General features: G+C 39.3%; 1 protein-coding gene across 7 annotated transcripts in view; it reads right to left on the reverse strand.

Annotated features, from left to right (window-relative positions):
* PIGG (phosphatidylinositol glycan anchor biosynthesis class G (EMM blood group)) overlaps window positions 1-23082 on the reverse strand; it is a 95722-nt gene that overhangs the window by 53041 nt on the left and 19599 nt on the right. For all 7 annotated transcript variants that reach the window (XR_015701038.1, XR_015701039.1, XM_087742127.1 and 4 more), the window contains exons 7-10: window positions 22311-22528; window positions 19324-19605; window positions 9299-9756; window positions 1787-1978 (exon numbers count right to left, since the gene is read on the reverse strand). Coding sequence is in view for 5 of the 7 variants with exons in the window: in XM_087742127.1 (XP_087598253.1) it covers window positions 1787-1978; window positions 9299-9756; window positions 19324-19605; window positions 22311-22528 (1150 nt within the window). In the remaining 2 variants the exon portion in view is untranslated. The remainder of the gene's footprint in view (window positions 1-1786; window positions 1979-9298; window positions 9757-19323; window positions 19606-22310; window positions 22529-23082) is intronic.

Below are 23082 nucleotides of genomic sequence, written 5' to 3' on the forward strand. Positions count from 1 at the left end.
CACAGCATGCAATGGGAAGATTCACTGGGGTTTGTCTGATGCTGCACAAAAACAGGGTTCCTAGCACCTGAAGGCACTCACTAACTATATTCCTCTTTTTACTCTTCTTATAACAGCTATTTTGTTACACATTTGTTGTTGGTCCTTTCTTACTGAGATCCAGAAAGAGCCCTGTACTACACTTCCCACCCCAGGTGCAGAACACATGCCAACACAAAGGCCAGAACTTGCATTTGCTAACTCTACCAGCTTTCACCGAACAGCTTACACAGAGGATCTAAAGGGTATAAAGCTTTTAAACATGACAGTAACTTTTAAAACAGTATATAATCAGAGATATATAAAGGCCTAACATAATTTAAGCAAATAACCATGTTCACTATTTATTTAGGGTGAAATAACACAAAAAACTCATCTCTTCCTTGTGATTATAATTATGATCAATATGCTGACTATACAATGAACAAGTTCCCAGCAAATGCTTTGCCTTTAGTATTTAAGTACTCCACTTATTTCTCCAGTCACATTTTATTTGTGGTTCAATTGCTGTATTTAATGTTCTGTCCCACACTGCAATATTTTTCTTCTTATTGCAAGGACAGTACTCTTCTCTAAGGATTTTACTCAAACACAAAGCAAAACTAGAGGTTAAACTCAGAAATCAGGCATGTTTCAAATACAGAGCCAAATTCTGCAGACTAAATAAAGATTACCATTACTTTTGCATCCAGCAGAACTAGCACAAACTGTTAACACTAGTATGCAACTGGAATTATCTTCAGTATTTGCAAAGATGGAATGTATGTAAATATATCTAGATATACATACATAAAAATATTTGTTGTAAAACACGTCTCTTTAGCAAATCTGATCTTCTGTATGTCCTAAGATCTTCTCCTGCAGTGTTTTTTCCATCTTGCACATCTTGTTAATCTCTGGCCCCTGATTAAGAAGCTCCAACAGAAACTACTGGCATCCGTACCAAATTCAAAATGAGTGCAAGAGAAAGTTTATTACATCCAGAAGACAATTGTTGTACAACTTCTCTTCCATGACCATTTCCTCCTCATTAAATGTCCTAACTGATTCTGGAAGTTTTCCACAGCTCTCTGACATTTAGAAAAACTTGAGGCTGCAGATCCAGGTACAATCCAACAGTAGAAAGTACCATAAGAAAACTAAAGCCACTTAGCTACATTCCAAAAGTAGCTATTGGTGAAAGAGCTAATAACTCCCTTACAGCTGCAGACCATAAGAAATTTAACATCCACATAAAAATCCTTAGTATGCATTGTGCAGCACAGCCTAGACCTCCAGAAGGATTTGGTTACATCTTGAAAGGCCATACATTACAGAACGCTCACCTGCAAAAGAAAGATATGGAAAAGCAACTCTCCCAATTACCGCCTAAGCATTTTTCAAAACTAGGAAGTAGCTAAATTAGCTTGGCATGCGCTCTGCTAAACGTGGCAAGTCCATCTAAAGCAAGAGGAGGTGGTCCATTTGGGGTTTCTTTGTAGCAAAAATACAGGGTATGACTATTAGATTTTCCTGATATTAATTCTTATCTGACTGGCTTCTGATCTGTCACAGTTGAAAGACAATTCATGGGGCTCAAAATTATGCACACACCACAAAAACTGAGTGCAGGCCACCTACAAAATAGAGTTTTATTCATAAGAATGTGATTCCAGCCTAGACATAACGTCCCCTCCCACCTCATCCCCTGATATCCAAAGTTAACACCTCTCTAGAAATAGATTTACATATCTGTTGATTAACTTACTTTGAAATATCTTTGCTGTCATGTTGCCATGGAAATATGACATTTCCAATAGCTGCCCGGTAACTGTAGACTCCCAGGAGCCCGAGTGCCATAGCAATTTTTGAAACCAGGGAGCATCTTCTTTGAACCAGAAAGAAGATCATAAGTAGGGAGACTGCAGCCAAGAAGGAGAGTTCAGATTTATGTTCAGAGCTGGGGAAAAAGAAAAAAAAAAAACAACAAACAAAAAACCCCCAAACGTTCAAACCACTGTAATTGCTGCAAAACAATTTGACAGAGCCTTAGCTACAGCACTGTATTACCAAATTAATCACTGCACTGACATCTGTTAGGAACTTTCCAAGAGGTATGGTAAAATAGTTTTGTATTTTTAGAAAAGCGGTTTTATTAATGAGGTTTTCTATTCAAGCATGCATGTTTAAAAGTGTAATTATTGTGTTCCACCATATGCTAGTTATTCTGTTAATTATATAAAAACTGAGCTGCATATTGCATAATGGAAAAGGGCCTAATGCTTTTAAGCTAGAGTTTTGTTATTTATACATTTTGAAACAGTGCATTTTGCTTATACTACAGCATTTCATTTTCTAGCATAAGGCAGGAAAGATTTTTGCGCTATAGAATTAGAACTATTCTCCCTTTTTAAATAACTGCACACATATTTGATTTGTTTAATTTTAAACATACAAAAATTACCTAGCCAAAATGACCAGAAATATACTTACATAGTTTAAAACATGCACACGCAAACGTATTAGCGCAATATGATTCCCTTACGCAACTATAGCACCTTGTACTGGATCAATACATACATGAAATAAAGACATAAAATTTGCATCATGGCCAAGAAGATTACAGACACAGTTCATTTGTTCCCCCACATCCAAAACAGGTAACACTCATTCCAGAATCAAGGACATTTCACTGACCATGTTGCCAATGTTATGTATTTAAATCTACAATGATATCAATTAGCACTGCAAAATGTAATGAGGTAAGGAAAGATCTGCACTCATACCATAACTAGCTATGCAATTTCAGAAAGCCCACTGTAATCCAAGAATTGCTAACCCTTGCCTACGCAAATATTCCCTGTATCCCAAATGACCTAGAACCGCTAATTTTGTTAGATTTACCTTCTGTTAAGAACATCATGTAGGGTGTGAGAGCCAAGGGCTCCATCTTCTGTCTTCCACACTTCAAAATGCCATGATAACAGATCACTAACTTGAGCAAACTGACAGCGAGCCTCAGCTGTTATCTGCGTTAACTCTGATCGCACCTATGAAACTCCAGTTTTATCTTTGATTTAATCAATATTATAGTACTTCAAACAGGTTTACCTTCCTATTCCCTAGCTTTATCAGGAGTTTGACCGATAGTTGTTTCAGCTGTTGTGCTTGGAAAGTCAGAGAGGAAAGGATATGGGGCAGAAAAATTGTCCTGTTAGTTCTCACTGAAGGACCCAGTCAAGCGCTTCATACAACTTAACAAGACTCCCAAGGGATCCACTGCTCTCTGCAGGCCAGTAGAGCAAAGTGAGAGGAATAAGAACTAGAATACTATGAGAGAGAAAACGTAGTCTTGATGTTTCTCCTCACTATTGTTCTTCCTCTACAGGAGGAGACAGTAGAAGCAGTGAATGGATTGCTGCAGCAAGCAGTGAAGATAGTGCATGTGCCATCTCTTATGATCAACACATAAAGAACCAATTTAGTAGCCACTGCATTCTTTCAAATGAACCTTTGTGGAAAATTTTAAAAGCTTTCAGGCTGTATTCTCCTTGGCTGCTCATTGTATGAGAGCAAGATAAAAAAAAAAAAGGGATAAATAACAGCACATCATCATCTTTGTCTCTTTATCTAAAAAAGTCAATGCACTTCTGTTAAGAGACTCTTGTGCAGGCAAATCTAACATAGCAACACATAAAAATTAAAAAAACATACTTACCTGTAAGGAGTAATTGCTGGTGCTATATCAAGCAAGACACTCACTAACAGCTGCAATTTTCTACAGTGAATATTTGAAATCATACTCTAACTCCCCCAAAAAGAAAAAAAATTCTCAGAGAAGGTCCAGTGGACAGCAAGGGCATGTTCAAAGTCATATGCACATCAGTCACCAATGGTGCATTCTTGACTGCTAGCACAGGGTTTATATCCAACTCGTGTCCAGGTATCTCAGCTAAAACGTAGTGGGGTTGGCCAAACCACAAAATTGGAAGTGATGAACCAATATTTACCTGAGAGAGAACCTGGGGAGGCGGGGAGAAAAAAAAAAAAAGAAAAAAAAAGAAAAAAAAAAAAAGAGCGCTTTGGCTATATGTTCCTACTGTAACAGCTTCTGGTCTACACTTTCATACTTCTGGTACCAGAATGAAGATTCAATACATTTCCTTCCACTGCTTTGACCTCACCTCACTACTGCAAATACAAGTAGAGTGAAAGGAATTATAAATGTGCACATGATTCGTATTTTATGTGGATAAAGCCTTTTTTAATTGTTTACTTTCATTCTACTGTGTACAACAGAATACACAGGAGTCACATGGTACGCTAGCTTTGGGGGGAAGGGCGTTTCAGGATGGTTAAGTACATTATTAAAAGAAAATATTATCATCTTCCCATGCTGCTGCTTCTCATCGCTTCTCTTCAAGCTGATGCTGTCATTGACAGCTTCACCCCTTCCACAGTGAGCCATGTAGCAGCTCCAACACCTTCCAAGTAACAGCTCTGACCAAGATTAACAGCCAAATTAAGCTAACTGAATACCAACTAATTAAAAAGAAAACCTGACTTCCAGGCAAATTTAGGGATTGCATGTTCTCTTCCACTTCCTCTACTGTCTGATTTTCTGTTGACCTTTTTCCCACCTATTTTTTTTTTCTTTGTAGCAGGTTTCACAGAGTCTCTCTGCAAATAACAAAAGAACATTTTCCTTATTTCAGCATAGTTGAATGCATCCGTAATAGCCAAATTCAACACACTACAGGTAGATTGATTTTCTGTGGTTTGCTACTTACATTCTCCCATGTACAAACCTTCACAATAGTCTCTTTGTATCAAATGCTGAGACCCTTAAGTAGTGTCCAGATAAGCAAAATATTAGTCTGAGCATGAGCACAGATGTCTAAAAGGGGGGGGGGGGAGAGGGTAGTTTGTTCATTAGTTTATCTTAGAGACAAAATAGAAGGCTGGCTAGAAAAAGCCTGAGCAGCTTCAACTCAAACTAACAAGGGTACCCATAATCCAAGTAAGGTTCTAATTTCTTATTACTAAAAAATGTGCTATTAAGACATAACTATGCAAATAAAACACATACTAAAAACAGAATAACAATCAACCTTACAGACTAGCAATGCATTTTGGGAAGAGGAATAAGCGCTTTATGCAACTCAGCTTATCACCAACTTTTAATTTATGCTATAAAGAAAACACATCACCTTGATCCTGATCAAAACACTAGGGAAACAGACATCTCTACCACCATGTTCTCTTGTGAAGGAAAAGCAACAAAGATGTTAAAACCTCCAACCAAAGAAAATGCAAGCATGCTTGGCAAATAGGAATTCACAGATACTCTACAAACCACAGGATGTGCAAAGATTTAGTTGCGTTTTTCACTGATCTTTCCAAAGCTTGTCCAGTGAACCACCACCTACAATCCATCACTCAAGGCCAAAAACGGTACAGTTCAAATGCTGGTATTTGGGCAATCTTTTAATCCTATAAAGCAACTGAAGTATATGTCAGCATGGTGACATATATTGTATTCTCCTGTTAAGCTAAAAACTGCTCCACTGATTTAAGTCAAGATGTTGCTCCACAGCAGCCTGAGTCAACCTGTGCCAGGGCTGCCAGGGTTCTGCACTTTCACTTGCTCCCTAAACCTGGCAGAAGTAGTTACACCAATGAAAGGGAGAAGGCAGAACTGTGGCAACCCCAACGACACATCCTCTTAGCATGCCATGGCACAGCACTCTGGACTGTTCCACAATCTTTTTAAATCCCCCAAAAGTAGAAGTTTGTGAATCATTACTTCTTTCTCAATCAGATTTGAAAGGCAAGTGGGTTTTTGTAAGGAATGCTTGACAATGGCAGAAAGGAAAAACTGTCTGCAGCACTTCAAAAGATGCAGATACTTCCACATTTTGTTTCTACATGAATGTCAACAGCAGCAGTGCTGGCTTGCACACTCTTCTCTTCCTGCATTCCTGCTACTAAGCCAGCTCATTTGCCTGTGAAGCTGTATGGTAAATCAGAGTGGGAAGTGATCCATCTGAAAGCCAAGAGTCCCACCCCATCTTGGCTTATTTTTCCAGCCATATCTATTCAATGATTTAGTTCCCCATACTGACAAAGCAACAGCTGTGCTGGTAAAACACAGGGCCAGTGATGGGAGGAGCAAGACAGCCCATACCTTGCCTTATAAGGCAAGAGGTCCTTTAATATACCATTACAGCCAAATAAGCAATTGTAGCCTAAGACTATAGCCGTAGGACCTTTTCTCTCCTACTTGCTTCAAGACCCAAGAAAATACACCCAACGTGAGGCTATAATTTGGTGGGGAAGCACAGGGAGCAATTCACCTGTAAAATTCTGAAGTTTTGGATTTGCTATTTAGCTGCTGTACTTCAGCTTTACTGAAGGGGGAGGCAGACAGCTTTAATAATAGGGTTGTGATGGTGTTATGAAGGGGAAATAACACTTAATCAACCTGACAGACATTCATGATGAGATGATTAGCTTGGTGGAAGAGTGGAAAGCAGGCAATGTTGTTTATCTTGGCTTCAACAAGGCTTTTAACACCATCTCCCATAGCATCTTCACAGGCAAACTGATGCAGTCCAGGCTAGGAAAGCGGACAGTGAGGTGGACTGAAAACTGCCTCAGCTGCTGGGCTCACACGGTTGCAATTAGCAGTACAAAGTCCACCTGAAGGCCAGTCACTAATGATCAACCCCAGGGCTTGGCACTAGTGCCAATACTGTTTGACAGCTTTATTAATGGACAATGGGACAGCATGCCCCCTAAGCAAGTCTGCACACATTACAGAACTGGGAGGAGTGGCTGATAGGTGGGCCTGCTGCCACTCAGAGGCACCTCAACAGACTGGAGACATGGCCCAACAGGAACCTTATGAAGTTCAACAAGGGGAAGAGGCAAGTCCTGCATCTTGGAACAAATAGCTACACACATTAGGACAGACTGGGGGCTGCTCTGAGTGTCCTGGTGGACACTAAGTTAACCATCAGCCAGCAATGTGCCCTTGCAGCAAACAACAGCATTATGAAAAAACGTTACCAGCAAGTTGAGGAAGGTGTTTCCTTCCCTGTGTTCAGCCCTGGGTCCAGTTATGGGTTACCCAGTACAGAGAAAGAAATGGACATGTTGGAGCAAGTGCAGTGAAGTACTAGGAAAATGACAATGGGATTGAAGCATCTGTCATAAAAGGAGAAGCTCAAAGCACCGGGGCTGTTTAGCCTCGAAAAGAGAAGGCTCAGTATGGATCTTACCAGCCTGATTCAAGGTGGGGGGTATTAAAAAAGATAAAGCCATATTCTTCTCAGTGGTGCCCAGCAAAAGGACAAGAGGCAATGGACACAAATTGAAATAAAGGAAATTCTGTTTCAACAGAATGAAAATTTTTTGGGGAAAAAGAAAACAGGTTGGCCAGAAGAGTTGTGCAGTCTCCATGCCTGGAGATATCAAAGACCCAGGTGGACAAGGATGTGAGTAATCTGTTCCAGCGCACTCTGCTCTGAGTAGGGGGATTGAAGCAAATAATTTCCAGAGGTCCCCTCCAACCTCAACCATCCTTTGATTCTGTTGTTTTCAAAGATAGATAGGAATTGGGCAAAACATGCCAATTCCGATTCACAGGAGAAAAAATGAAAAACAAAAATAGCCTCCTTCCTGCCTTCTCCTCCCTCCCTCCCCAACAAAAAAAAAAAAAAAAAAAAAAAAAAAAAAAAAAGAGACTAAGGCAGAACAGGTATAAACAACCTTGGTTTACCTGAGTGGGTTGCTTGGAAGCTCCTGAGAGACAATAGTGTTAGAGCTGGGCATACAGGATTTTCCAGCTTCTGTTGTAAATCAGGAAGCCCTAGAACCACCTGCTCTAGCTGCAGACTACGTTCTACCTGTGCTATCTCCCTGAGTCCCCACAGCTGAAGGTTATAAGAGGTTTTGCTGCTCTACAGGCATACCTAGCAAGAGAAAACCAGAGGTGGGAGCACACTTACCAAAAGCACATCTCAAACAAACACAATTTTTCAGCTGCAAGAATATAAAGTCCTTCTTTCATGGCATTGTGGCACTAGCACACTCCAAAGAAAAGGGCTGACAGTCTGAAGAAGACATTTGGCTCAGGAAGTTATTGGGCAAATAAATCTTTGGAAGATGCTCAGGATTAATTATAAAAATCCTTCCAGTCACACCAAATCACACCTAATCCTGCTCACACACTGGCTTAGCTCATAATGAAGGAGTTCTCTATCATGTGGACTTAACATTGGGAATATGACATTCCTTCCTCAATCCCTCACCTCATCTCAAGAGGAATGTACGGCGAAAGCTTTAGTATAGTACAACTGCTATAATGTGATAAATTCCCTCATAACTCATGTCTTTCAGCACTCATGCCTGTCACAGCAATTAGCATTTTATCTGTGAGGCTGCCAATAAGTAACAAGTCTCATATTAGTTCATTTGCTCATGTTGCTATTAATGAATGACGAATGACATTTCATCCGCATGTTTGTAAGATACTGGCAAGATATTTCTTTTTCTTACGCAGCACAGCCTCCCCATCTGCTGTCTGCAAAACCTTGACTAGTCAGTCACAAAGTATTGCTTCTCTGTCCACCAAGCTGAACTACAGAAGACTGTTCAAATATCAAGTACTTTTTATCACAGAATAATGGCGGTAGTTCTTCAAAATACTAAAAGGTAGCAGAAAAAGTAAAAGCCCTTCTCCAGTGTTCTTCAAGTTGTAAAAAATTCCCTTTCTTGTTTATCATACTACACTTGAAAAATTCCTTCCGTTTTTCACCCATACATTAAAGGTCTGTGATAGACAAGGAAGAATTCTATGTGCAGCATCTTCCCCTCCAACTTCATAAAGTTTGGAACTGAGCAGAACCTTCTGCCTCAATTTCAAGGGTTTAATTCTATTAAGCGATTTTTAATTTCCCAAACTAGACACTGTTGACTTTCACATGGAAAATATTTACTTTTTGCCTCTGATAAACCTATCCTGTATAATTGGCATTAATTAGGTAAGTCAAAATGCAGGGCAAAGATTATAAACTATTGATAGTACACAAGGAATTACTCCTGCATGAAATAGCAGTGCGAAATTCCTTATGTTGCTTCACGGTTTACCCACTTTGCATGTTCACAGCATTTTCTAAACAGCGAATGTATAGAAATGTATATGTATTTCACCAAGCGAAAACATACATTAATTTTTAAATAAGACAGAGAGTATGACAATAAATCAGATACCCACCTTGTCAGCCAATGTCCAAAGTCTGGCCGGTGAGCCCACTGGACGCCTGTCTGATTCAAGGATCGAAGCAGCCGGCAGCAAATAAGGATGATCCATGGACTTGCTAAGCTTATCCACTTATCTGATCCTTTTATGAATTCAGCTGAAGAGGTGGCCTTGCCCAATTTTGAACTGCCTGCTGCTGGAATGTCTATATTCTTGCACTCAGAGGCTTCCCCGATACTATCAAAATTTTGTTTCACAGTGGTGCTATGTTGAGGGTCACATTCTTTCAGAAGAAAATTATTTCTACAGAGTTCCTGACACAGCACCAAACAAAGTGTATTGATAAGAAAATACCAGGTTTGATGTTCCTCTTCTATAAAACTGCTTGCCCCCAAACTCAAAACATGGCCAACTGTTCCAGCCAGAATCAGCACATCTATTTCTGACCAGCTGAAACTGGACACAACTGGATTCTGCAAACAAAAAAATACAGCAGTGGTGAAAGCATACAAAAATTTCACTTGTTTAAACATTCATAGTGTGCTTACTGCAACTTCCTCTAAGAAAACAAAATAAACAGTGACACAAGTTGACAAATCCCAAAAATTTATAAAAGAATCATGATAGTGTTTTAGCATTTATCATAATAGCATTTATCATAATAGCATTGCAACATAATCATACTGTTTAAAGTGACCTTCTGTTTAAGGGAAAAAACTTCCCTATGAATAATCATCACAACTACACAGATTAAGATTCCCTACCACCCTGTGACAGAAGGTTTGAAACAAGATCTCTCCCCATTGCACATTTGTAGAAGTAAAAATAGAAATCCTGCAGAAATCAAACTTGAGATACAGATAATAGGTAATTTTCTAATAGTTTAAATCTGTGCTACCCTCAACTCAGTACAGTGACAGCCTTCGCTACTCAAATTAACAAAAGTTACTTGCAGACAGTTTGATGGCACCCCTTAACCTTGCTTAGCTTGAAATGTGTCTTTCATCATAAAATCTACTTTAAACCTTACATCTATTATTTACTTCACACGCTGCGCCTATCTAAAACCATAACATTCTTTGTCTAGTGCCTCCATTCGTTTGATTTCCTGTTCACAGCAGCTACTTGGAACTGCCACATCATCACTGCCCTCAATGATATGGCTAAAAAGAGAGTGTAAGGGCATGCGGAAGGTGAAAGCATCTGGTTCATTGACGTTACTACATAAAGGACCTTTTCAGCTCACAGGGAATACGAAGTAACAGGGAAAGCCATAAAAAGACCACACAGACACACAAACCTGGTAAGTAAGCACTAAGAGAGATCATAAAGATAATCAAAACTCTTCAGCCATTAACTGACAGGCCATTAAGAAACCACAGGCATAGGTCTCAAGAGCATCAGCCTCAACTTTGTAACAGATAAGGGGCAAGTGACAGAACATGAGTGTTATGGATATCTGAGGGCGCCTGTGGATCTATGCAAGCTCATTAAGCAATGCTTCAGGAAAGTGTCAAAGGTGGGGGAGAGGGGGTGGTGAGGAACAGGCTGGAGGCAGGGAGCAAAGTGAGAGGAGGAAGGATAAAAAGGCCAGAGTCACGTATAAGCAGGCGCTAGTCAGCACACTTCTCTGACTGAGCCCTGTACCTGATCACTGCAGCCTATCCTGTGTTACTAAATCCTCTCCTAACTATCTTTCTGTGCAACTCCACTCTGTCCCACCTGTGGGTGCTGCAAGGCCTCACTGCAAGCAACTGGGGACAAGCCTGCATGCCAGCAACTTGAGACCAGAGCGAGTAAAAGCAAACGCCAGCAACCTAAGCAGGAATATGGGTCATTGGACCACATGCCTGTAGTGCCAGCAATTGCAGCGCCTGAGAGTCCACGTGCCAGAGAGCGGAGTGGGGGCCACAGGCCATCAGGACTGTGTGCCTGAGGTGCCGGCAGCTGGAGGGATCAGAGTGCAAGAGAGGTTAAGGTGTCAGCAACAAGAAAAGCAACCATCAATCACAAAGCTTGTAGGTCTGCACCAGAAACTGGAGGGCCCAGGGTGTGCACCTATGCATGAGAGGTCACAAGGCCACTGACTGGAGGGACCTCTGTCCATTTAACTTCTCTCCAAAGTCTAAGCCAGAGGTGGGGACAGGAGCCCAGGCTGGGCATGCACAGCTGGGCTCCAGCAGCAAGGCAGGACAAATGCCCCAGCCCTGGAAGCCACCAGAGCCAGCAGGGCTTCCTAACATACCTTAACAAATGCGGTTACATACGTGTGAAGCATTTTGGGAAAGACGCTGTCAAAAATCATCCTTTACCGTTTTATTTTCTCATTAATTTTTCCTCTATTAGAGGATATCAAGGAGTATCTCTTAAACTGGTATTTTAAACACCTGATAAATAACAACCTAAAAGCCAAATCAAAACTACTGCATGCCATTTTTACTTCAGAACAAAGATCTCTGAACCCACTTTCACGTTAATTTCTTTAACTGCACACTTCAACATCATCCTCCTACATTTGACCTTATGAACAAACTTTAAAAAATCATCTTGAATACAGATAAATCTCAGAGAGTCCACACTCCCATTTGAAGATGCACAGTGCACTATGATTCTTGAACTGTTTAAATCATTTGTTAGAAGAATACAGAAACTCGCTAATCTTAGAGCAAGTAACAAGAAAGTGGATGTAAACAATACACATATCCCCATACGTATTTTTGTTCAATAAGTAAGACCATGTAGCATGGAGAGGACAACACACACACTTGATGCAAGAAGCTAGTTAATACTACCTGGAATTTGTCTTCGAGGAAAACAACTTTTGCAAAATCAAAGTTTTATAAGATGTATATAAAAGAATGAAGGAGTTATCACCTATTCACATCACCTCCATTTCTTGTGTTGTTAAAGAAATATATTACACCAAAGTAATTTCACTTAAAAAAAAAAAAAAACACAAACAAAACCCCAAAAAAATCCCCATGAGCTTACACACAACAATAATGAGGGAAAAGAACAGTAAAAATTTAGCATAAGAACAGTCATAATATGAAAAACTGCCCAGGCCCAATCTAAATTTACAAGCATTTGAAATTTCTTTGGTGGTCTAAAGACCACTCCTTTTTGTTTAGTATTCTACTCTGGAAATCAAATACCATAAGTTACATTCTGGAACACAAGGACAAGGTAGAGTCCATGCAGAGACCAAAGACCATGAAATTCACAAAGCTGAGACAAGAACAGTATATGACTAAACTACTGGAAGTTTAAACTCCAATAATTACATCATGCGGACCTTAAAAGATCTTGGCTAACTAAACAATGAGCGAGCATGTAAGCACCGTCTGCTTGCAGAGACAAAGGAATCTGAGATCCTCAACAAATGACAATGAACCAGTCTTCAATACAATTAATTTGTCTTCTTTATAAGATATAACATAAAATCTATATAAGGATTGCTCAGTTGCTGTCAGCACTGATAAGAAAACTGAAGAAGTGAAGAAGTGACGTATTATCAGTGGGGAACAAGCAAAACCCTCATGAAAATGATGGCATTAGTGTGAAATGTCCCAGTATTAGAAATCCATATTTCTTGTCTGCTTGTCTGACTCTCACAACTGCAGTGAAAAAATTTACTCCTATATTCACATCAAAGGGTTAAAGTCCAGTGGCATTTATTGATAAACCACATTTCAGACCAGAGTTAGTCACTATGCAAAATGAAAAATTATGCTGCAAATTAAAATCTCCTGATCCTTCATGATCTAAGAAATACTGAAAATAGCTTCATCAAGTTTTTCTAAATTTACTGGTAATCCCTCATATATGAGCTGTGCCTTATTAGGAACGCCATCATTACAGTTTTTTATACATCCTGACCTTAGATTACTTAGATTGTATTTAGTTTTTACATCTGGTTTATAGGCACAGAAATGTAGGTCCTTCTCTGATATTCACAGCTCTGGCTTTCTAGCTGCTCAACATCTCCAACCCTCAGGAACCTAGTAGGCACTCCAGATACTAAAAGACTCATATAACTCGCACTGATATCTTGGCAAACAAACAATACAGAATCTTTGGTTTAGAAATTTATAAATGCCAGGCTTTCAATTTAAGCCTATAATCTGCCAAGCCAAGGTAGCTTTAACATTTGATGTATCAGCATTAGTAATTAAGTAATACTGAAACTGACCTCTTTGCCCTGTCTTTGAACATATCTTGCTAGCTGGCAAAAGTGCCCATACATAAACAATGGAATATATGCAAGTCTGTCCATGAAACTTACATTTTCTTCACTTTGAAATAAAACCTCCTGTAGTCTACCTTGTGGGTCCAATTCCAGTTACGTGGCTTCTGTACGGTTGAGAGTAAGGCTCTTTTACACAAAAATTAACCATCCATAGTTAATGCCTGAGGAATTTTACAATCATTTTTCAGATGAGAAACGTTTTACTTTCCATGCTCACCATCATCCAAAATTCAAATATTTATCTGTCGTGGTTTGACCCCAGCTAGCAACTAAGCACCATGCAGCTGCTCGCTCACTCCCCCACCGGTGGGATGGGGGAGAGAATCGGAAGGGCCAAAGGGGAAAACTCGTGGGTTGAGATAAGAACAGTTTAATCACTAAAGTAAAATAAAAATAGAACAGTAGTAATAGTAATAATAATAACAATAATAATAAAAACAAGTAATAATAGTACAATAGTAATACAAAGCAAGCTATATACTGTACAATTGCTCACCACCCACGGACGATGCCCAGCACATCCCACAAGCAGCGGTCGTTGCCCCTCCCCTGGCCAACTCCCCTCCGCTCATATACTGAGCGTGATGTCATGTGATATGGAGTAGCCCCTTGGCCAGTCTGGGTCAGCTGTCCTGGCTGTGCCCCCTCCCATCTTCTTGTGCACCCGGCAGAGCATGGGAAGCTCAAAAGTCCTTGACCAGTGTGTGCGCCACTTAGCAACTACTTAGCAAGAACCAAAACATCAGTGTATCATCGACATTGTTCTCATCCTAAACCCAAAACACAGCCCCATACCAGCTACCAAGAAGAAAATTAATATCCCAGCTGAAACCAGGACATTATCATTCTGTTCCCTTCTTATATTTGAGCTCCCTGCATCCAGTCTTGATTTCCAATGATGATAACTTTCCTACGACAGAGTACCACAGACCACACTTGCTCCTACATTTTCACAGTAGTTTGGGATCATTTTGGAAAGCTAACCAGTAAAGGCACCATCCAATCACCTTTTTTTTCCCCTAGTCAACAAATGCAAAAAAAAATTTTTAAGTACAATTGCATAAAAATGTTTTATCGTTCAACTCAGTAAAGAATACCACACAGAGGAGGAAAACCAAAAATATTTTAAAATGAAAGGGGTATTAAAAAAAAACCAGAAGGAGGGACATTTTGTTTATGTAATTAAAAAACCCTATAATTCTGCGCAATGAAAATTCTCAAAAGCTGTATTTGATAGGCTTTAACTTTTGTGCTCTATTTTCAAAAAAACATTGCTTTTGATTTCTACCAGAAATAGGAAAAAAATTACAACTACTAGTAGTAAATACCATACTTAAGTCAACTACCAAGCAATTAGAGTGAAGCTATGAACAAGAAGCTAAAATTTTTGACGATTTTTTGGAATTCATAAAGGGCTGCAAAACTATTTAAAGCCTGAAGTGTCATTAAAAGAAGGAACTGGTGCTGCTAGAAGCACAGTAATCAGAACCAATAAATAACAGTCAGGAAGCAGATGCTAACACTGCCTGCACTGGTCTTCAGAAAATTCATGAACTTGGTAATCAGTTTCTATATTCAGCCACAGTGGAAAAAAAGCATTACAAATGAGAAGCACTTCAAAGAAATCTTTGGATGTGAACGGAAACAATTTGAAGGAAAAAAGCTCTGAAGCCATTAACAGGAGTGCTTATCTTAATTACTTCTAAAATACCTACATTTTATTGTATAGCATGAGCTTAGAAAAGGTTTTTAGGTTTTTTAACTGGCGAGACCCTGATTCAGGATTCTAATCCTGCCATCAGAAGAGCAGGGTTTCAGAGCTCTTTCAGAAATGGAGCCCATGTGCAGATTCGCACTGTGGAGATGCACAGGTCACAGACACTTGGATACAAAGATATTTTAGCATAGTAAAATTCCTAACTCACACTGAAGGCCCCTCAAGATCAACACACAGCATATACAGACAAGCAGTTTCTCCCCAAAAGTCTAGGCATTCTATTGGAAAAGGAGATGGAAGGTGGGACATTAATATTTGTGAATTATAGTAACCGTGTGCCAGTTCCGAGTAAATAACCTCTCACATCCACACTGCAAGCAACACCAGATTATCCACTGCTCCTTTCACATTCTCCAGGCTCTATGCTTATATAAGCAGCCACCTGCAAAAAACCCCACCATATCGTTCTGCAACAGCCCTAAGACTAGTAAAAATGTAAATCAAATCCAGGTCACTGCTTTTATACATGTCTGGAATGGAAGAACTTACTAACTAAACCTACAAAATATTTCAAGCTTGCTTTGGAACTTGAGCAGAGACAGCAAAGCCTGACTGATGAAATGAGATATATATCCAGCAATCCAGTCACCTATGGAATAGGATTGAAGATGGGATGACAAAAATGGATTTCCACAGGTCTGACTACAAAGTCACATCTGCCTCAACCAGAATTACTATTGCCTACACTTCATAAGACATACTTCAGCTTCCCACATTTTCAGAAATGTCTCAGGTAGGAATATGATCACAGACAGACCTGGGATGGAGAATCCAGTATTTTTTATTTCTATCTGTCCCAGCCTTGGAAAAACAAACGAACACACAAACCTTCTGGAAAACACTGCTGAAAACCCCCTCATTCATGTATTACCAACTTGAAGCAGATAATCTGTCCTGAGGTCCCAGCTAGGTCAAACTCCAGAAAACATGTATGCACCAATTTCAGATATTCCCCCACCTTTCTAGTTCAAACAGGAAATGCTTGAATCACTGAAGGTCCATACACAAGCACCAGCTTTAACAGAAAGCTTCTATAGATACAAATGTTGAGTACAAATATTCAATACCTGCCAGCCTTCTCATGATTATCTCTACCCCAGATATGCAGCTAAGCAATGTGGCTTTATGGAAAATCGAGGTAGACCATGCAGTACTCTTAACTACAATTTTTCAACTTTAACAATTTAATAACCTTAGGAGAAGTGAAAGAGAAAGAGGGGGAGAGAGAAAGAGGGAAGAAGAGGAGGATCACCAGTCCTGGATCCAGCATGGGGCCTGCCAACAGGGGTATTCAGTGGAGAGAGCCCCCGAGAGAGAGCCAGAGTCCCTATTTATAGATTTCAGTCTCTCGACTTCCGGAACCTTCTCTCGTCCCAGTTCCAGGAGCGGTAGAGATACCAGTCAAATGAAGAGGGGCGACCAGTCAGACCAAGAGGAGTGATACCAGGACCCTCCCCGAGGCAGTAGGTGTGAGAGAGAATAAGAGGCTTCACAGCCCACAAGGATGGGGCCGAGGCAAGGCCCTCCTGTCTCCACAGGGCTCCCTCCCTCACCCTCACTCCAGGTACCATCCAGTCCTGGGTCCGAGTGATCATCGCTCTGCATTGTGGTTTTAGCACCAAGGCTGTTTGAGACATCTCGTTGTTTTGCACTACCAGTTCTCTACATGGTAACACAAAATTTCACTTGTGAATAAAAAGGGGTTTTTTCCACTTCTTGAATTCCAGATGATCTCCTAATTGGTACCAAAGAGGAAAAGGAGACAAGTTACTGCTGCAATATCCTTCTTCAAGCAACAGCAGATTGAATCTAAAGCCCCAACATCAACCAGGGAGAAACCTCCAGCTGCTGTGGTCTCTCACATGCAGAATGTAGGGTGCTGGAGGTAAAGATATAAAACTGGATACAGTATCCTGGATATAATTTCTAATTGGTTTGATTGGTTTTGCTCAGTTTGCCCTCAAAGGCAGATGTACAAAACAGGGGTGGGGAAGGAAGACAACTGAAATAGAAGGGACAGATAAAGACTTCTCACACATACTCCTGTCCATGCTCCCTAGGCATAACTGACTAGGTGGAATCATCAGAAATGGCCAGCAGACTATGGGTATGGAAATGGCACTTCCTCCTCTAAAGTTCCTCAAAGATTAATTCTAGAAGTAGAACAGCATGGATTATATGGGTGCTTCTTTTTATATGTTCCTTGAGGAATTATTTGCCTCCGTCAGGGAGCTAGCAATTAATTCCTTTCATAAGAAAAGCCTTTCCACCCAACTCAGGTTTTGAATACCAGGAGACATTTTGCAGTTGCTGATGTGATCATTGACAGAGCAGCTGTATTAGCAATATATAAGCCATCTGCAGGAAGTTGTTCACACCAGCAGCTGTCTCTCACCAACAAGGATGAAAACATGTCAAGAACAGATAGGAATGAAACCCTAAGACTCAGGCCAAAGTAAAAAGGCAGAGGTCATACATGTCAACAAATACTTGGTAACAGCCTATTCTAAATTTAGTAATAGCCAAGGAATAGCAGCATCTTCCTAGATTTCAGTCGTTGATCTAGTAGTAAAACATTTTTCCTGGATCATACAAAAGTTACTCCTACAGTCGTGGGTGTCACAAGGAATTAACTCATCTCTAGCCATATAATAAAGATTTCTGGTCAGAGACAGACTGAATTGCTTTGAGACTATCAACTTGGAGGAGAAAGCTATCATCCATTGTCATTGCTCTCAACTTATTGAAGTGGGACATCTGTAAATTTTATGCAGGTCTAGACAGTCATCATTTTTAGATTCTTACTGTTTGCTAGAATTAGAAAAACTGGTAACAATTAAGATGAAAAATGAGCTTGTCTTCCATAGTTGTGTTTGTTTATCATTGAACAGCAAGTAAATGTTAAGTTTCTACAGAACACATTAGATCATTAATTATTATTTCAAGACCATATTGTTTTACTTTTTTTAAGAATAATTTCTACCTTGTTTACAATATAATACAGAAAGCTAATAAAGGCCCTAAGCAGAATTACTCAGAAATGGCAGAAGTGAACTGAGTCCATTTAAAGACCAACATGCCCCTAAGTACGCACAGCGTTAACAAACTATACAACTAGACATCTGATTCAGCAGATTTCTCCGTTCACATTGATTAATTTTACTTTCTTCTTTCATTTGCTTTTAAAAAAAAAAAACCACACAAGCTTCACTAGCCTTGGCAGCAAAACAGCTAGAAGCTGATTTTATGGTGTGACTGACAGTTCTTGGCATACTAAGTTTCACAGTGAAAGAAGAGTAAGACATCGCAATTTCTATTTCCTTGGAATTACCTGAATTCTATTCAATACAACAATAAAACTCATCAAGTACTTCACAGAAGGTAACTACTCGCACAACTGAGAACATTTCTGAGCATTCCACAGATAGTAATAAATTCAGTTCCTTAAACTTAAAAAAATTAAAAAGTTTAACTTAAGAAGTAGAAGAGACAGATTATTTTTGCTCCCTCTGTTACAGTTTCAAAACTATTTTTAAAAAGCATTAAGAATACCAATATACGAAAGGGTACTGGCAAAGTATTTTCTTATTAGTCTTAGAGCATTAACGTCTGTGGTATTTGGGAAGGGACAAATCATCACCAGTGCACGTTGTTGCAAAATATCATACATCTTGCTTTAATCGCAATTGTGAAACATCACTGTGTAATAGCATAAAATTAGTATACAGCGTAACTGTTTCTGATCTCATAAAATCAACCACAAAATAATTTGCACTAATTAGAATATTTCTTAAAGTAACGTGAAAATAAGTACTTCTATGATCTTCATTATAGCAATTGGTATCACGCCACAGTGAACACACCACATTTCAATTACAGTTTTAAATTATTCAAATTACATTACAAATAACAACTTCTTTAAGTACACACAGAGAAAACTTTTATAAAACTTTATGTGAAAGCATACCATAAAAGAACTGAACATTTTGAACCATAATTAATGCATGCTCTCACCTTCAGTGGAAGTCTGGAATTCTCAAAGATCTTTGCAATGGCAGATAAAATACCGCACATGAGCGCAGAAATCAGCATCATCACTCCAACTGCTGTTAACCAGGACATACTGCAGAAATAGCATAAACTTTCTGCTGATGTGCATACGATGATGTGAACTGCACACAGCATCAGACACATCAAGTAAAACAGCAGAGAGAATAGTGGAGGGGAGAGGGGCACTTCAAATTCTGCCCGGCTGCTCAGGGCTTTTGGAATGCTGAGCAAAAGCAGCAGCAGAACCTAGAAAAAAAAATAGAGAATTAATACTTAAAGAATTGGTGTTAGCCAAAACATACAGTGAGAATTCACACAAAAAAATCATACTGTTGTCATCCATGCCACTCTGCTAGTATACACACTTCATCAAAAAAACTGTGAAGAACTATGCTGGATTTTTTGAACCCAGTAAGACATTACCATGTAAATGGGAGAACCAAAGATTGTGTTTTCATTTATTAAGAGCTTTGACACACAAGTTACCAGTTTAATAAATTACCATGTGCCTCCTCACCTGTGGTAACTGATCTTCAGTCACTGCAAAAGTAAGAGTTTTAACTCCCAATATCAAAATAGTTCCTCAGTGAACACAGTTGACCCATTATTTGTCACCCATAAATGCCTAAAGTTACATATACACTCTACCAAAGGCTGTTTATCTCACAATGTGAGAGACACGCATACACAGAGGTCCTGCTGAGTTAAATAGCTTCCCAGACCAGGGAAATTTCTCACACAAGCGTAAGCTGCATTTCAAGCTTACGAATTCTCCCTGTATGTTTTATACCTCTCCTCATCTTAATTTGATTTATTGGTTTTACTTGCGCTTTGCTTTAAACTGCACACAGATCAGGCAGAATTCCAAATTTCCTCTCAGGTAACTGTGGCAGTGGAGATGAATAATATCATGAATAATTTCTGCTATCCATGTACAAACCTTTACAAGTGAAGGGAAAATTCAGCCACATGCTAAAATGTGCAAGGGGCACAGATGGAGCTAGGACTAGATCGAGCTAAACCAGCTTGTGCTACGGCAAGATTAAAGCAAATCAAGATAAAAACAACTATATCAGACCATTGCCAACCTGTAATCTTTCACTGTCACTTGTGAAAACCTCTGCCTAAAATTTTTCCAACAATATAGCGAGGTATAGTAAAGTAGACCAAAAAAATCAAATGCATTGCAGTAGTCTTCCTTCTTCTTCATATTCTACTTCACACAGTTCACTTGGTTATGAAAATATGAGGGTTCACAGTATCAAACTGGCCTAGGTCTTACCTTTTAACACAGCACTTAAAATTAAAACAAAGACAGCATTCATGATAGGAAAATGCTCAAATTGTAGTTACCTACAAATCTAAATTTAGCTCTTTTGAGCAAATGTACTGTTATTAATCCATGTCCCAGAGGTATTCTCCTCATCTGAAATACAAGATAAATGGCATTTATAGCATGGTGTAGTTTGAAGCCACCTGTGAGATTCCCTACCCTTATTTATTCAGTGAGGGTGAAATATGTACCAAGACAGAAAGATTTTGGAAAGCAAGGCAGTTTCTTGAGTACTGCACTGGAGAAAAGAAAAAACTCCAGCAGTTTTGCACCGAGTCTTACAGTGATGCTGAGGAAGCTCTTGTCAACCAAAATTCTCCTGGTTAGTAGCTGCATGTTTCCTTTGATAAAGGCCCATTGAGTAAAATACCCGAGATCTCTTTTGTAGAAAAAGTAAGCACCTACAACTGCATTCCAGAAAAGAAAAAAAGAAAGCCAGTGCTTCAGGGCCAAAGTAACTGTCAAGAGCTTGAATACATAGGTTCCCAAAACAAAAGGAACAAAGAAAAAATATAAGCACTTCAGCTTTGCGCTGAGCTTTGTTCATCTCCAGATTTGCCATCAGTACAGTGGGAACAGAACCTACCATCTCATCTCCCAAGTGCACTGTGGAACTAATTCCTGTGAAGTGATCAGCAGAGTGATAAACCCTACTGAGCAGTCTACTAGAAAGCCATTTCAGATGTACTCTGTCCACAGAGAACAGATGAGTCATAAAGCCCTGCCAGGACAAAGGAGACTCAAATACTAAAGAGCTGCTCAGGTACTGTTATCCATTCCAGGCACTGAACAGGACCAGCACTACAGCAATTACACAGTCTTTTACAGCATCACACACATGCAAGGACTAAATTAAGGTTGTAGCAGGTATTCCCATCCCAGGGAACACCACTTATTCTTACAAAAGTTGACACTCGTGTCATCTAAAAGGTCAGTGCAAGCTTCCGTACATAAAAGTTCAATGTCCAGGCATGGTATCCCTTCAGCACGGCTCTCAAAGCATTACCACATAGGATATTTCCAGCATTTGAGATTTGCCCAAAATATCAATTGCAGAGAACCACTTAAAATTCCAGACATGGGATAATTTATCTTTATTCTTACATGAGATATGAAGTGGCAACCCAGCACCTTACAGCAAGTATTTATTTCAGGGCTCTACACCTATCAGTACAAGGAACAATTCTTGGAAAAATTGCCCACGCAAGGTATTGCCTGTTCTGAGCAGCTACACTCACTGTTACATAAAGAGGAACAGGTAGGAACTTACTTGCCAGACTTTTTTTTTTTTTTTTTTTTTAAATTCAGTAAGGCTACTCAAAAAGTAGAAGGCTAACTAATATGGGAGTAATTTAAGTTGTAGCACATCTGCATATTTACTGTAACTAGTTACACCGAAACCTAAGTAGCTTATATCAAAAGCTCCCTTGAATCATTTTAAAGGCTAAGTTATACTTTAAAAAGAATATTAACCTCATCCAAGCAGAAAGTCAGCCAACTCTAAGAGTTCATACTTGGTAATTCTAAAGACCAATAAGAGTATACACTAAGTAGACAAGACCCAGAAACTTTTATGTTTGTGCACTTAGCTTTTTCACTGAAAGATGTATTTTTGTACCTCCATAATGATCACAGTCCCCACCATCATCGAATACATGTCATACTGTGCCACTTGTTTGCTTAGTGAAGAACTCAGAGTCTTCAGGGCCTCCAAATATTGCTTCAGGACCTTTTTGCCAAGATTTAAGAGTATTTCTGAATTGTTCCCCTCTAAATACAGTTTGATCCAATTACCATGGGACTTTTCTGCTATCTTAAAATGTTCATATCCAGGATCTAAGGAGGGAAAAAAAAAAAGAAAAAAAAAAAAAAAAAAAAGAAAAAAGAGGTAAGAGGATCCATGAACAAAAGAGGATTAATTAGAGATGTGATCATATTTTTATATTTGCTTGTATAGTACCAAAAAAAAATTGCTATGGGGGTTGAAACTTTTTTCATACCTAGAAAGTTACATTATCTTCCTGCAGCAAGACCATAATGAGCCAGTTACTCAGAATAAAAGCAATTAATCCCTAACCTGATAAAATGTCAAGACCTCTAAAAGTGACAAATGTATTAAAACAACCATTCACTCTTACAAAAGGTTTCCAGGACAAACTTATTCAAATGCTTTAAATCCTGAAAAAAGTCATGTTTTCCACTGGAGCCACTCATTATCCAGGCCATATTGTACAAGCCAAGTGGGAAATGATCAAATAGCTAATCTCTGGAGGAAACATCAAAGGACACACACACCATATTAGGGGCCTCAATTTTGCTGCAAAGCTAATGAGAGTCAGTTGGTAACATGAAGTTAAACACACAAGATAGGAGATTTTGAAGCAGTAATA

The sequence above is a fragment of the Nipponia nippon genome, unplaced genomic scaffold (assembly GCF_047370975.1).
Source record: "Nipponia nippon isolate SJK-2023a ecotype South Korea unplaced genomic scaffold, ASM4737097v1 scaffold_8, whole genome shotgun sequence".
Lineage (NCBI taxonomy): Eukaryota > Metazoa > Chordata > Aves > Pelecaniformes > Threskiornithidae > Nipponia > Nipponia nippon.